Raw genomic sequence first — 17,066 nt, forward strand, 5'->3', positions numbered from 1 at the left:
GTGACCAGCTAGAACATATATATGCGGGGTCTGTAATCAGGGGATGTTGCTAAACATAAATTCGGTTGTTTATCAGTGACACATACTGTGTAGAAGAACTTCTTTGCAAAAATGTATATGTTTTTTTTTTTACAAATTAGCACTCACAGTTATTACTTTTTGCATGTTTCTATGGTTTCAAACGAAAACCCTATTTTTCTGAAAAATAGCTGTATAGTTTGGGTAACTCAAACACGGGAATACCGCCTTCTTAATTAAACCCTCATATGGAAAAACAAAATGCAAAAAACGCAGGGTACTAGAAAACCTTGGTATGAAAAGGGTTAAGCTGTGCATTTATAATCAAATGAGGCACTTTTTTTGCTAATACTCATAACATATACTATTATGTTTGACAATTGAATTAACATTTATCTATCACCTTATCTATCAGCACATATTGCTTTTAGCAGTTGGGTAATATCATTGGATGCGGACACATTTTGTCTATTCATTGTTCTCAGGCCCCATGAAGGTAAGTCCTGGAAAGAAGCTGTCACCTTGTTAGTGATCGGTGTAACTTAATAATTGCCTATTTACTTTTAGGAATGATAAATACAAGCTAAGTTATACATTTTCCTTTTCTGATATTTGGTGATTAGGTTAATATTTAATTCTGTATTCTTTTCCAAAACTGTGGCACCCTGTTGTAGTTTTCACCCTGCCACAATACACTGTTATAAGACAAGAGCTGGGTGTAAAGAAGGTAAAGCATGCTTCCAAACTTTTTGGGTTATATTGTATGGTTTTTGTTTCTTGGCTGTTGGCACTAATATTGCCCCTTATTTTCCCAGGGTATTAGCAGCCTTTTCAGTTCATTGAAGGTAGTGAGACTCCTCCGACTAGGACGCGTGGCTCGAAAACTGGATCATTACATTGAGTATGGAGCAGCCGTCTTGGTCCTGTTGGTCTGCGTGTTTGGTCTGGCAGCACATTGGTTGGCTTGCATCTGGTACAGCATTGGAGATTATGAGGTCATTAATGAGGACACCATAAGAAACGAAAGCTGGCTCTTTCAGTTAGGAATGTCCATTGGAGCTCCTTATCGCTTCAACTTGTCGGGTTCTGGGAAATGGGAAGGAGGACCCAGCAAGGATTCTGTTTACATTTCTTCATTGTATTTTACCATGACTAGTCTCACCAGTGTTGGATTTGGAAATATTGCACCTACGACAGATGGAGAGAAAATCTTTGCCGTGGCCATGATGATGATTGGATGTAAGTACGCAACTTTTTTCCAGTCTCAGAAAATAACATGTGTGTCGAGATCATTAACGTTGGTTCCATTTGACTCCTGAGTCCAAACTTTTTTTTATGTAATCTTTTAATCTCATTAAAAAGCTAATGTATAGCCATGAACAAATTGTAAATAAGAGTTTATTGGGTACATTTCGTAGATCTGGAAGCCATCACAAATGCGCAATTATGTCATGTGCCAGTTTTGCGCAAATATAAACCGGTGGAATGATACACACCTTACATGTATGTAAAAATAGCTAAAGGTTTCATTACCAGAAAATTGAATTGGTGTCCACAACAACAAGGGTCTCCCTACGGACGCTTTTGCCTCCCCATGCCCACACAGACACAGAGGCTGCGGGGCTCTTCTTGCCTCTTAACTTCCCCGTTTTACTTAATCGTGCAGTATAATTGTTTGAGTGCAAATATTCCAGGCTCCTGATATCAAGCTTGCAGGTATGACTGTGCTGTATGGAACATTTTACTGGATTAAACGCTTTATGATTTATGATATAAGCTTTAGTTTTTCACACTTGGATGTTGTGTGCAGGCATGCTTTTCTTTATTTCTGAATATTTGTCAGTTTACTAGATAATATGATGCCACCCATTGCTCACCACCAGGGCCGGATAAACTGCAGAACACATGGAGCAATTGCTCCAGGGTTCCTGCGTTCTAATGGGTCCATACCTCTCACCTGTCCGATAGGGGCCCACGATGTGCGGCGATCATCCTTCATCACAGTGTGCCCAGAGATTACATACCTGTCTTCTGTTCCTATGCCACAACAGCTCATCCCCTGTGATATGCTTCTGTCCCTGCAGAGGGCGCTCTATCAGATATTAGTACACAAGCTATAGCTTTTCTGAATTTTCCCTGGTATCCCAGAAAAACAGGGGAATTCGGAATTTTGAGACTTGGGTCTGAAAACGTGGCAGTCCTACCTGATCTTGGATGGTTTTAAGGAATGGAAGCAGACGGATTCGATAGGACACAACTTCCTTCCACCTTTCTACCCCTAACTCTCTTTGCATACATGCCCTAGTTGGAATGACATGAGGCTTTATCCCTGTTTCAGACCACGGATTTCACATTATGAAGGGTCAACAATAATGAATTTCTCCTGTAAGAAGTCAATTAAATTTACAAAAGTCTTTTATATGCATTCATTGTTCAGGGGGCACCCTGAGATGCTGGGGTGTCCTTTTAAGCTATGCATTACACAGGGCCACTAGTTGGCCCTTCATATAGTGGCGTTTGTGAATTGCAACCGCAGCTCTCAAGCAAATCACCTGCCAACTCCTGCCTGAGTAAATATACCCCTAGAGACTAAAGACACCAGGATACGGCATTTCTTCATGCTCCAGTGCTCCTCCTCAGCCATCGCAGCTTGACAAACGAGGCTCGTCAGTCTATCTGCTCCTTTATCCAAGGTCAATACGAATCGGGGCATGGGAAGGTGCAGGTTAAACCCTCGTGATTATGGGAAGAGTCTTCAGGCACATCATGTGACCTTTGCTGGAACATCCAGAATTTTCAATTTTAGTGACATATAGTTAAGTATTATTATTACATTATTTGTTAAAATAAAACGAAGAAAGGCACATACTAAAACTGAAGTACCAGGAGTTATTCAGGAGACAGTCCCTAACTAATGCCATGGCAAGAAATCGAGATTTCTACCCTTAAATCACTGCAACCACGAGTATAAATCTTCTTTATATGTCTCCACTCCGCATTAAAAATGCAGATCACACGCCTGCTTCAGCCGAAGTGTGGGGCGAGACTATCGGCTGGTGCTCAATATCTAAACTGTGTGTCCAAAGGGAATTTAACCCCTTAATGACAAAGCCCGTACATGCACGGGCTCAAAATGCATTGTTTTCAATGGGTTTAGGGACCGCCCATTGTCCTTAAGGGGTTAAATAACCACGAAGAGCGCAACAGCAAGAAGCCAGACATCTACTTCTTTTCCTTGTTTTATACATTAACCAAAGTAAAGTTTGAATCTTCTTTTGTGTATCCCGTAGTTCTAGTTTTTTTTAACAGATATTGTTTCACAAAAATGTACAGAATATTATTTATGAAGAAAAAAAAAGGCATGTTATGTAAGGCAGACAATACGGCAGAAAAGGGAATATAACTGATTACCTGTTCTTTTTATTGAATGCGGTCAGTATGTTTATTGTTTTAATCTTGTTAGGAAAATATGTGGGTAATTGGGTCTGGTTTAGTCCATTTATAACCCATTTCCTAGCAAGACCTCAGCGCATCGATATGCAAATGTATCACATTTATTTAAAATAATTAAAATAATCAATTAATAATGATACTTTCCCTACTCGATGCAGCCGCTGACATGAAAGAGTGCCACTGATTAGATGAATAGGAATTATCTCTGAGGAGCAAACGCTGGTAATGGTAGTAATAGTAGTGCTGTCTCCATAGCAACTAATGGAATATTCCTGTTGGCTACTCCATAGCTTCCCCTTTTGCACTAGGACTTCTTCGTTACCCTCAACATGTACCCGTCACCAATGAAAAATGTACGCAGCCGCTTACAGTTATCAAATGCATATCCCTTACAAAAAAAATACTGCAGTTTTTCTGAAGTAATACTGCAGTTTTGTGGACATGAAAAAACTGCAATACTTCACTTTTACTGCAGTATTACTGCACATTTACTGCACTTTTACTGCATTTGTACTTCACTGTACTGCAGTTTTACTGCAGTTATTTTTGTACGGAAGTACAAATGCAATAAAGCTGCGGTACATTGAAGTACAACTGTAGGTTTGCAATACAAAAAAAAGTTATTTTTGTACGGAAGTACAAATGCAATAAAGCTGCGGTACATTGAAGTACAACTGTAGGTTTGCAATACAAAAAAAAGTGCAGTAAATGTGCAGTAATACTGCAGTAAAAGTGAAGTATTGCAGTTTTTTCATGTCCAAAAAACTGCAGTATTACTTCAGAAAAAACTGCAGTAATTTTCTGTAAGGGAATTTGTTTATATTTTGTATTTTATGTGCTAGCATCATTATCCGCAACGATATAAATCTTATAAATGTATACATTGGTGACCCATTTAACCAGGGGAGCCCCTTAAATGTATATTGCGCCTTAACTTTGCGTAGATGATATTTCCACACAAGTGCAGTATGACTGAGGTTTACACGGACCTTTTAAAGAAACCGAAGGCCTTTGATGTGGGATGGATTATTCATCAGTTATGTGATAGGATCGCTGATTTCTATTTCTGTAACTATGTGAGTGAGAGTTTAAAGAGAATAAACTTACTTACATTACTGAAATCCAGGTCCTAGAAGTGGTTTTGTTGCCAGCATTCAAATTGGGGCCAGATGTGCAAATCTCATCAATTGTATTTTACAGGGTTTGGCATTATCTGGAAACTTTTTAAATTAACTGAAAGTGAAGAATAGCTGTGTAATCAATAACTTCTCTGGGGGTATTGCCTATATTTAAGAAGTGATTTGAAATGTGACATACCAGTGAGAAAATTAACAGCGCAGATGCTTGGATGCCATTAAATCGGAACATATTGTGAAATCCTTACACTGGGTGCCCCTGGGACTCTGTCCATTACCCCTGGGACTGGTGTAAAAACTGTGGGACCCGGGCACAGAGCCTGATAGCTCCCATTGATATGGATCAGTACAATCTTTAAAGGTCACATTTTTACTGCCAGTAATACATCGTGATATCATCAAAACTTTTCTGTACTAATTTTGACAAATATTCCCTAAAAGTAAAATTGAAATAATTAATACTCCATTAAAGTTCTGTACCACCTCACCCGATATGAATAGTAAAAAAAAGCCTATAAAATGTAAATCCCAGTTTTATGAATGAGTTATGGTTCTTGCTCAAACCTCATCTTTCTTCCTAGATGGGAGTTATTAAAGCTGAAACAATGAATGGACTCCTGCGACGGAATTGAGATAATTGTTCAATCATTTTTCAATAGTTTAACCTTTTCAATAAGTACGTCGCACTAACATTTTAACAGATTGGTTAGGACAGTTGTTTGGTAGCTGTATGGGAGTCATGCAACATTGTACAACTATGAAATACATAGTTTTATTTTCGATTGCATTGTAAACATGCAATTATAATTTTTAGCTGGTATTTGTTAGTTTTTTTATGTAATATTAAAAATATATTTTATTATTTTACATACTACTACTACTAACAAGACCTTCACTTACAATACCATGGATATCCACTAGGGGCATAACACAGCAACACTACCATGACTGGATCCTTTCTGTGCGTTCTGTGCAGTCTACTATAGTAAATGTGCTCCAGGCATTGATAAAATGCATAAAAAAGGCAGTAAGTACCAAAAGCGTTTGTGGCCTCTAACATTTGGCTGGACTTGCCTCATTGTTATACTGTTACATTTCTTTAAGGATTATTTTAGTTTAGTATTTTTCTAACTTTTGTTTCATCCGTTCCATAAAACCTCTTAGGAAAAAGCATTTCCCAGCCAAAATCCAATTTCTATGACTATGCTGGTCACACAAGTGTTTCAATTTATTTTTTTGTCAATGTAGAAAGAAATGTTCTAACGTCATCGACGTTTTAGGGATTCATTTGTTTCCCTTTTTGTATTTCTGTGTACAACGTTTAGAACAACTGGAAACTACTCACCAGCACCTGGATTATTGTTTTTATTATAAATATTTCCAATGTCATTTGTGCTTTTTAGAATAAAATTTGTCATTATTACCTTTATAAAATGTGGAAAGTTCCCTGCTACCAACATTTTGAGTAAAAACTGAGTACATATGAATAAAATAAAAGAAAAATAACGTTGCCAAGAATAACTGGCTTAGTTGGAAAGTTATTTTATATGACACAAATAGGGCAGATACAATGATGACTGTGCTTGGGAAATGCTTGAAAAACAGGTATTTATAGCTGTGTTAGTCCAGTAGTGTAAGTTGGAAAAAAAAAAAACCAAGATGAGGATTGCAATAAAGGGAGGTTGATATTCTCGAAAGCTTGCTAGTCCAATAAAAAAAATATTATTTTATATTGCAATACCCATTATATATATATATATATATTGCAATATTAAATAATATTATATATATATATATATATATATATGTTGCAATATTAAATCTTATTATATATATATATATATATATGTATATGTTGCAATATTAAATAATTAATATATATAATATATATATATATATATATATATAAATAAATAATTAATATATATAATATAAAATTATATATATATATATATATACATATATATATATAATCTATGGGGTCACCTCACAAAAAAGTATCTAGTTGTAACATCATTTTAAAAAGGGTTTTCTAATTAAACTGGATTAGTTTAGTCCAGATGTTTGGGCTTCTGTATGCCTTTGAATATATTTGTGGCATTGATGGGCATTACAATATCTTGGAGACCAAGAGGAGTTTCGCTTTTAGTGGACCTTGAATTCTTGAAGAGGGGGTGCAGGGTCAGAACAAAGTATTAACCCATGAGAGCTCTGTGCTGTACATCCATCCAGCAGTGATAGGGTTGGGGAATTGAACAGTCTCATCAGTCATACTCATTGTAATCTTTTCTCTCTCATTCCTCCATAATACTAGATGTTATGGGTCACAGCCATTTATTTAGTCTGGGGAAAGCCTTTCCCTCTGAGATTTATCATTTTGGCATTTGTAATGTACATGTTTTTTTTTTCTATTTATTTATATGTTTATCTTTACTTTATTATTTTTTTATGTTTCATCTTAGTTTATGGTACATAGCAAATAGTCTACCATTTGGAAATGGCCAAGCCTATTTTTTTTATATTAATGCAAATTTTACATGTAGTTATTTTTTTCATGTCACTCAGTTGGCATACAGAGGCAACAACGTAGCCCGGCCAATATGCCCAACCACTGACAATGGCCAGTAATGGCTTACAAAACTGTTATAGAGGAAACAAAAAAAGGGGTTCAGAATTTGTATCTTTGTTATTCAAGAAGTGGAATTTCAAGTCAAAATGAAATAGTGTGGTTTAAAATAGTCAATTAAGAGCAGGCTCTCATGCCAACCTAAACCAGGCTGCATTTTGATCTTTCTAACCCTGAAAGTAGGATATCATAGTACTTGCCAACTACGTGAGTGATGCTACCTTCAGACCTACATTTGGCAATTAACATTGCTGTCTGAAAGCTAAAATCTAGCCTGTGGTCGACACTCGACAAAACTCGGCAAACATAAGTAAGCTGTGTTCAAGTCAATGGAGTCTTCATTGATATTAATGTGGTGGCAGCTTCTTGGGAACTTCATCTTAACATCAGGACAAAATGGCAGACTAGATGGGCCAAATGGTTGTCATCTGCTGTCAAATTCTATGTTTCTAGAGAAAGCAGTAGCTTTATGTAAGCCCAGGAATATCTCCTTATATTTAACCTTAAGCTCAAGCAGTGGCCAATGGCTAAGACCTGAAAAATATATCTAGATTACTAATTATCTAATTATTAGCTAAACATTATCTGACACTTGAAACTTGACTTGAACAAACATAATGATGGCGAACAGATTCTTCGTATATATTTCCATATTGTTTGAAGAAGCTACAAGTAAGGGAACCTTGTGACAAAGTATAAAAATATATTATTACATATGTCTGAATAAGGATTAATATGAAAAATTGCATATGCTCACAGCGGCTGCAAATAAAATTGTCCATTGTGTCTAAATTTATGACTAAGGCTCTAAGGGTGGTAAGCAATTAGTCAGTTTACTCCCCACATACTGGAAGGCAGCATTTTATCTGGGCTGGTCAGCAATGTGTACAAACTATATGTCCTGGAAAACATTTACATCAGAAACACCAGTGGGCCAAATAATAAGTCACACTGCCCAGTTCCCCGCTGTCATAATCATTGCTATGTTAACTAGATCATGCGGCCTCATCTATATTCCTCTGAGGAGCAATGCTTTCTGCTTGATTATGAACGTAATCATATCGTACAGAATCAAGTGGACTAGTGCAATGCGGCACTTTACATATTTATATTCACGTACGTAAATGCTGCTTGCATGAAACAACCAGAATTCAGTTACGCAGTTTGCTAGCTAAATATTAGCTTTGTTCCAATCGTTTCCTCAAATAACAACATTAGTAGAATATGGGAAAAAAACTAAACAGAAAACTCAAAGAAAGCCAAAAACACTCAAAGAGGAGGGGATTTATCAAACTATAACATGCTTTAATTTATGAATAAGCGTATCTTGCTATTTAGCAGTATCATTGTTTGCCTTGTAGGAATGTTGATACTTTGTATTAAAAAAGCACCAAATGCACCAAAAAGACCAAAAATTATTCCGGACCAAAGAAGAACTCTAATCATGTAGAGATAACCGGAAGATCACTTCATCTTCTATGAGAATAAGAAGACAACCAGTAACTAAATAAGATAATCAGATTCTGGACTCTGTACAGCTTTTAGCACTAAATATTGGCAACAGCATTCGCCACATCTTATTCTAAACATGTTCCATTACACATATGTGGACTTGCAGGTTGAAAAGACGGTACATGTAATTGTGACCCAGTGGTCCAAATTCTTCAAATACGAGTCCGGTGTTTAAAAAAACCAGAAATGATAGACAAAAATGGACTACCGAAGGTGAAAATAGGAAATGATGGTCTTTGCTCGAGAGGTTAATGCCTTTCCGTTCATGCTAGTTAATGTAGAATGATAAATTCGAGAATAAAGCGTTTGCCATAGAAGAGGAAACGGCACATATTGTTACTGGAAATGTCACAGAACATTAATGCATGCCACCGGTTTAATCAATGTGACCTTGCTAGTTTCTGTAAGGATTGTAATACTTTCTATAGTGGTTTGTGCTGTTATACTCTTCCTTCAATCCTACCGTCTAAAATCCTTACGATGTCATATGGATTCTGCCTCCGTAGGGATTTTATCCACCCTTATAGTTCATATAATTCATATCGAATTCTACTTGTATGTAACAAAGTAAAATCCTACTGGTTGGAAAATATATTCTAGGACAATTCCAGGTCTATGGAAAGATCTTCAGATGACACATCAGAAGGAAGTAGAGCAGAGCCTTATCTAAATTGCCAACTTTATATTTAATATTTTGCTTTTAATGTTATTTCCATCTTTATTATTCTTGCTAGTAATTTACAAATTCAGTGCAAAGATAAACCAGTCAGCAAATCTTGGTGCTTTACGCAGCGGTTGTCAATTTTAAGACGTTAAAGTCTTTTCAAGGCTTAATTATAGGAAGACATTCCGATTTGTGTAAAAGATGTAGTTGTATGTTATTGTGAGGCGTGTGTAACATCGTAAGAATGTAGAGAGGCCTGATAGCATGCAGTTAAAACTAGATCCATTTACTAAAAACATTTACTAGATCAGGAATAAAATTAAACAACAAACAGTATTTTAGATTATAATTCATCAAATATTTTGGTGCCACTTTTCACATTTCATACATCACAAATGTTGGCACATGCTTAACACCTGGGCCCCCATGCCCCTCCCATCAGCCTGCCCCATGCCCATCCCACTGCCCCACCTATTGTTCCACCCATCTCCCCACTTTAACATCCTCCCATAAGCACACCTTTTGAGAACAGGGCCTAGCTTACCATTAGTGTCACCACGAACCCTATTCTCAACCCTGACCCTTTAACGCCATGCGTTGACACACAAACTCACGATAACATCATACGCTGACACCCACCCGTGTTAAACACATACACATTAAACACATACAGCCATGCTAACACCATACACCAACACACACTTACACAGTTAGGCTTGCTCCCTCAAGCTTCTCACTTAGCATGTTGGGACTGAGTAAGCTCCAGCCTAGCGGTATGGCTGGGGAGGGGTTGGTGGAGATGATTTTAGGTGCCACACCAGTGTCTCTACTACCCTGGGGTCACGTAATGCATGTCTAGGAGGCCTGGGGGCCCCTGATTGTCCCTACTTTTAAAACAATTATTCCCAAAACCGTTACTAGGTAGTTTTAAGAGTTGCATATACGGTATATAAAAAGATGGCAGATCCCTTCTAGAGCTTTGATGGTCTGCCACTGTTTCAAAACATTAGTGTTTTCTATATTCCTATTTTTTTTATCATATTATCTAAAACCCCACAATAAATTCACTGCTATGTGTGCATGTGGAATTCATAAAATATTTGTCATTATTATTGCTTTCTGCAAAATATTGCACGCTTCATTAGGAGCAAGCAGTGAGTTCTAGTCAATTAGGCCAGATTTATTTTTTGCAATTTGCATTTCAGACTTTAAAATCATTTTATACGGGTTATAAAATGTGCTATTTACAGAACGCAGATTACTAAATGTGCCTTCTTTGTGCACGGATAGAAGTACATTCTCTGGCTCGTGTGCATGTGCCTCGGGCATGGAGAACCAGTTGCCATTCATACACAATTATGTAACAAATGTTCAGTGTATAATCGGGCAGAGATATGCTTGTTTGCCGTAGGGCAATTGTTACATTCTGCCCCAATAGTGGTTAACTTAATTCTGCAACATATTAGATTGAAATCATTTGTTAGAGTTGTTTAAATGGAAATGTACCTGCAGATTTTGAATAATGGTTTTACTACAGTGTATTCTGGTAAAGTGAGTGCTGACATTTTACCAAGTGAAAGATGCAGGCACAATTATACAGGTGTATATACATGGCCCCTGAATCTAAGGTTTTGGACCAAATCACTGATCCTCTGGCCTTAGGGCTGGGAAAGCACTGGAGCCCGAGGTGCTGATTTGCCCCGGCAGAACTGCTGGAGTCATCGTGTGCGGTATTGCACGCCACTGCACACGGTGAGCGCACGATCTCACTGGCGGTCTTCTTTCACTTCCTTTTCCCCTCGTACCATCAGGTCCTGGGGTTAAGATGATTTATTTTTGAACCTGGCAGGCCAGCAATGGTCTGCCCCTAAATATTTTTTCTTAATTTATATATCACCTTGTTTTTCACCAGTGCCTATTAATTTCCCCTTATTTGATTTCACGGTTTTTTTAATTCACGGCGAGGCCCTCATCACGATTTGGCACATGATTTGGTCACCTTTGTTTTTGGACACTGTTTTCTTTTTAGAGGCGGTGAAGCCTGGACTTTGCTGGAGGAGGATTGGGAGCCTTCTGGCCCCTTCCTCTCTTCAAAAAAGGACAGCAAAGGAGTCTCACCCTTCGGGGTGAGACTCGAGATCCGACCCTCCCATGGGGGGGGGGGATTTGTCTGGGTTTCCCGTGAGGGAACTCAGTATCGTATTCTGGCTTCTGCTGCCCATGGCACAGTTGTAGCACCCAGGAGCACGCACCTTCGGGCTCCAAAAAAAAAAAGAAGTAACGAAACGGTGACATCATTTTTCTTTACATAACTGTCACTTAAATTTACCCCCTTTTTCTGTCGTTCTCCATACTAAATGTTACTTTGTTAGGAATGAACATGAGCAAGAGTCAGAGCCGGATCTGCCTCCCCCACTCCTGATGAGCCCGAGCGTTTGAGGCCAATCCAGCTCATCCCGCTATAGCTACCTGGTTTGCAGAAAGACTACTGTAAAGTTAGTATCATTGTTGGCAAACGTATAGACTCTACTGCCCCATTAATACCAAGCTTATTTCTTTAGGTGACAGGTTTCATAATGGAATCATCCTTAAAAAAAGTAATAGAACAACGTGATGGATATGTTTAAATTCTTACACAGGGATTTTGTATACTCAGGGTTTTTTCTTAGGGAACTTTGACAAATGATCTATCCCGCAGTGTTGTATTGTCAGCCTTAATGAGCTGCAAATAGGATCTAATTATGTTCTGTTGCAAGAGACACCAAAATTAACAGTTCAGAAATTAATGATGCACACATTCTCCCAAGCCCGGGTATCTTAATAAACATGTCTTTGAACAAACATGGCTGATTGCAAAATTGTGCCTTTATTTGAGAGCCAGATCATTAGAATAATGATCTCAGATGCCATAGCATAAATCGAATTAAACTTAACATTAAACATTAGTTAGTTTGTAGTCCCTCTAATGTAGATTAACCATCTATGGAGAGGTTCTGTGACACGTAAATATACTTTGTTAATCGCGTCCTGATGAGGCAGTGATTCTTAATATATTCAATACATCTTATTGAGCTTTCAGTTTTAAAGGAACTTAGGCGATTTGTTTCTATTCTGATGCCTATTGGCATGTATTTACTTTCCCGAGGATTCAATTTTTCAAATTGTTTGCACTTCTATATTTTCAGTTATTTGATATGCTAGAGAAATTTGTTTTCACAGAAAAAAATCTTTCTTAAAACGGGAAAATAATTTTCTTTCTGAAACCTGGTTTTACCTAATTGTGTTCCAAAAAACTTCTGGAGGCCGCCATTGTTGTCAGTCATGTGTTATTTTGGGTAACTTTCCCTGCTCAAACACTACACTGAGCTGATCCTTTACAGTGAAGGAAAAATTATTTGATCCCCTGCTGATTTTGTACATTTGCCCGCTGACAAAGACGTGATCAGTCTATAATGTTAATGGCAGGTTTATTTGAACAGACAGAATAACAACAAAATAATCTACAATAACACATTTCAAATAAATTATAAATTGATTTCATTCACAGGTCAGACTTCTTGTAGTTGGCCACCAGGTTTGCACACATATAAGGAGGGATTTCGTCCCACTCCTCTTTGCAGATCCTCTCCAAGTCATTAAGGTTTCGAGGCTGATGTTTGGCCACTCGAGCCTTCAGCTCCCTCCACAGATTTTCTATGGGATTAAGGTCTGGAGACTGGCTAGGTCACTCCAGGACCATAATGTGCTTCTTCTTGAGCCACTCTTTTGTTGCCTTGGCCCTGTGTTTTGGGTCATTGTCATGCTGGAACACCCATCCACGACCCATTTTCAATGCCCTGAGGGAAGGAGGTTCTCACCCTCCTGTCCCCCAAAGCATAATGTTTCCACCTCCATGTTTGACGGTGGTGTTCTTGGGGTTATAGTTTAATAGTTATATAACTAGGTATAGGAGCTCTGCATAGTGTTTTTTATAGAAGCATTACCGGACTGGGAATGACTGGGTACTTTGCCTAATGACATACATGTGGCTGCCAGCCGGATATGTGTGGCCGGACAATACATTTTTATATTTATACAGCTTGCGGCGATTTGTATCCAGCTGGCTTCTGCACACTGCATAATCTGTTGGAGCCGCAGTATTGGTAAGTATAGGGGCCCAACTGGCCCCTGGTCAACAAGGCATTTGCCTGATTGTCAGTTGGGGCCTGGAAAGCAGGGAAGCAAAGAGGGACTTTCTACTCAAAAAAAATAATAAACAGCTTATCTGTTCGTTTGCCCACAACTAAATAAAGAACTTTATGGCTCACGAGTCTATGGGGATGTCACACTCACCTCTGCTGGATTTCTTGGGTGATTTTACTGCTAAAACGCAGGTTAAACATACAGCTCCCATAGGGAAACGTGACATGAAAAGCTGCCCTACTGTAGATTGTTGTGAAGAAATGTAATTAAAAAAGCAGCATGAAGATCATTCTGGTGATTTTTGAAATGTGAAACTCTGACCCAAAAGTATCGGAATGACCCTGAAATAAGCTTGGGGGCTTCTATTTTTAGACCAACTTTACCAAAGCCAACTATCCCACAAAGGATTAAAACCTTAACTTGAAACAAAGTTACTTCCGCTCTCATGGCAGGGTTTTCTAATTGAATGCTCTGAATATTAGAGTAGCGTTTTCTTAGGGTGTATAAATATTTCATGCCCACAATATGGTTCAGCTGCGCTCGGTTCCTCCAATATCTTTTTTACAAAATATGCAAATAGCAAAGTTTGCTTCATGGTATATGTGTACATTGAACTTAATTCAAAAATTACAATAATTCTCACTCTCAGAGCCCCAAAAACTTGGCTGGGAAGAGTTAGAGACCACATGGTGGCAGGAAAATGGGGGGATTATGGCACAGGGATCTGGGGTGTGGATGTAGGTAAATACCGAACCCCTACCCTAGACCATAGGAGACCTAACAATCAGATGCCTACCAAAAATAGTTAATTATTTATAAATATTAATATTTATAAAATGCCCTACATTAAATCCCTCTCTTACATAACTTTACTGATCACTGAGCTTTCTTCTTCACTGCCATATTTCTAAAAGTATGTCTGGCCATGGCTGTTCATGCAAAATGTATTCCTCATTAATGATTTATTCATGTTATTTTGATCACTTAGGACAATGTTTAACTTCAAGAAAGCCAAATTCTTTTCGTTTTATCTTTTGCCCTGCACAGTGTATATTTTTTATTTTTATTTCGCCTTGGCTCACGGCTTTTATTTGGTTGACAGCTGATCGCCATAATGACATCGCAACCATGCAGAACGATTCTAGCAGCTGCAGTGAATACCAATGCCGTGGAGCAGAAAACTAGTACCTTTTAACCACTGTTTATAAGAGTAAAATAGCAGGGCTTAGAGGCACACAGCTTACTATTATATATGTATTAAAGGGCAAATTATACCCCAAAATGTATAATCAGTACTATATCTAGCAGCTGTGCATTTGTTGTTGCCGTAAAACACCTGCGGGACCCAATTCCTCCCAAGTGTCCCAGTTTTCTTTGGACAGTCTCGATTTTTGGGCACTGTCCAGTTTTGGTGGTGCAGGGAGCAGTAAAATCAATGGAGGTCTGTGCTCCATTGATATGATACTGTGTGTTATTACATGTAACATGCAGTGTCGGCCATGACATTGTAAAGTTGAGATTCCATTGAGAGTACTTACCAGTCAGCCATCCCCTACTTGGATTTGCAATGTGGACCAGCGAGGGATTCGGGGGTAAGACGTTTCGTATGTACACAAAGATATGACTGTGTATTTCAAATACTTCCACTGGCTTCATTGATCTTCCGGTACGATACACGGAGAGGTTAATAGAGTGGTGCAGCCAGAGACATTATTAGCCTAGTCATATTTTTCATCGATTGTCTCTACATCATAAATGATTCAAACTAAGTTTGTCGTACTCTATGAAAAATGTATTGCTTGGCAGAGGCAGAAGTAAAAAAAGGAAAACGAAGCTTTTTTATAATTTAATCAGAGTTTATGTTGATTTAAGAAATGTAAATGGTTGCCCATGCAACAGATTAACACAATTATCTAAAAAAATATATCTGCATTACCATATAGATGCAGATATATATATATATATATATATATATAAATATATATGAGTATTATTAAACACTCATCTACAGACACCAGACAAACCAGAAGGCTTGTTTTTCCCTCAGAAATCTCATGGTGCTGCCACAACCACAAGGGGTTCTGGGTAGGCGCATCCAGAATAAGGTTAACAATAATCACCTTTGCCTCTATATCCACTTTGTCCATGGATCCCTTGAAAGTAATTGCCTGCTGTAAAGGCCAGATCACCACTCCTGGACAGCTGTTTTTTTTTTATTGAAGCCCCGAGGTTCGTGCTTCGTTGTGGAAAAAAAAAACGAAAAAAGTGCCAGTGCCAAAGTGCCATAAGGCCACAGTAGACACCAGGTCCCCTTCTTTGTTTTCTTCGGGGGTCGCACTCCCCCTGAAATCGTCGTTTGGAGGAAGGGGCTGCTCAGAAGAGCTACCTAACTCCCCTCCTCACCAGAAAAACCAAACCTTTAGGGGACCCGGCTCCACCGTGGCTTTTCAGTGTCGTGTCCTGCATCAATAAACTTTCAGTAAAAAATATATCAAAAAGTAAAAACATGTGCACTGTGAGGAAAACAGTGCAATCATGTGAGAAAACTATATACAAAATGCCCCCAGCAGAAGCCCCAGCCTTACCAGATGGTGTAATAAAAAATTATCCGTATGCACCACACACCGAGCCAAAAGGCTGGGGCTAGTGCATACAAAAATAAAAAGTGCACATAGAATGCTAAAGGTGCTTACTGGCATGTGACACATGAAAGGGTACAGTGTGCTTTACCTCACACGTATACCCAGTGCTGAGCACCCAGTCCTGGACTAAAGACTGGGAACCTAAAAACAGCCTCAGGGCTTTATGCATTCCTGGCCCCAAAACCAGAGAACCAAGCTGTCCATCTCACACAAATACTCACTTGATCTTAGCCAAAACAGTTATTTTTGTACGGAAGTACAAATGCAATAAAGCTGCAGTACATTGAAGTACAACTGTAGGTTTGCAATATAAAAAAAGTGCAGTAAATGTGCAGTAAAACTGCAGTACAGTGAAGTACAAATGCAGTAAAAGTGCAGTATTGCAGTTTTTTTCATGTCCAAAAAACTGCAGTATTACTTCAGAAAAACTGCAGTAATTTTTTGTAAGGGATTATAAATGTTTGTTTTTCTTTCGCGGGTAACATTTATTCCACTGGTCTTATTTTTCCATTTGCACACTGCAGCCGCATCTCTACAGACCAAAACTCACATTGCTCAGTGTTTCCCAAACCTGTCTGTCCTGTAAACTTTCACTGACATTTTGTTTTGACACCGTTTTGACATCGCTTTCCATTTTTACCCCTCCACGCAGCTTATTCTCTACAGACTCTGTCTGACACCACGTTTTCCTTATTCCGAGGCCTAACGTTGTCTTCTGATATCCTTCCTCTCCCCTTTCTTTGTCAAGGTTTTCTTTTTAATGCCATCCCTGGAGTGTTTCATGAAAGTGTATTTGTCACCTCTGTATAAAAGTTTGGGTTGTGTGTTTATGG

General features: G+C 38.3%; 1 protein-coding gene across 1 annotated transcript in view; it reads left to right on the top strand.

Moving 5' to 3' along the window:
- KCNH1 (potassium voltage-gated channel subfamily H member 1) overlaps positions 1-17,066 on the top strand; it is a 126,120-nt gene that overhangs the window by 41,464 nt on the left and 67,590 nt on the right. Inside the window, exon 7 of the mRNA XM_053458666.1 lies at positions 834-1,257. Within this exon, the coding sequence (XP_053314641.1) occupies positions 834-1,257 (424 nt within the window). The remainder of the gene's footprint in view (positions 1-833; positions 1,258-17,066) is intronic.

This window comes from Spea bombifrons, chromosome 3 (genome assembly GCF_027358695.1).
Source record: "Spea bombifrons isolate aSpeBom1 chromosome 3, aSpeBom1.2.pri, whole genome shotgun sequence".
Classification (NCBI taxonomy): Eukaryota; Metazoa; Chordata; class Amphibia; order Anura; family Pelobatidae; genus Spea; species Spea bombifrons.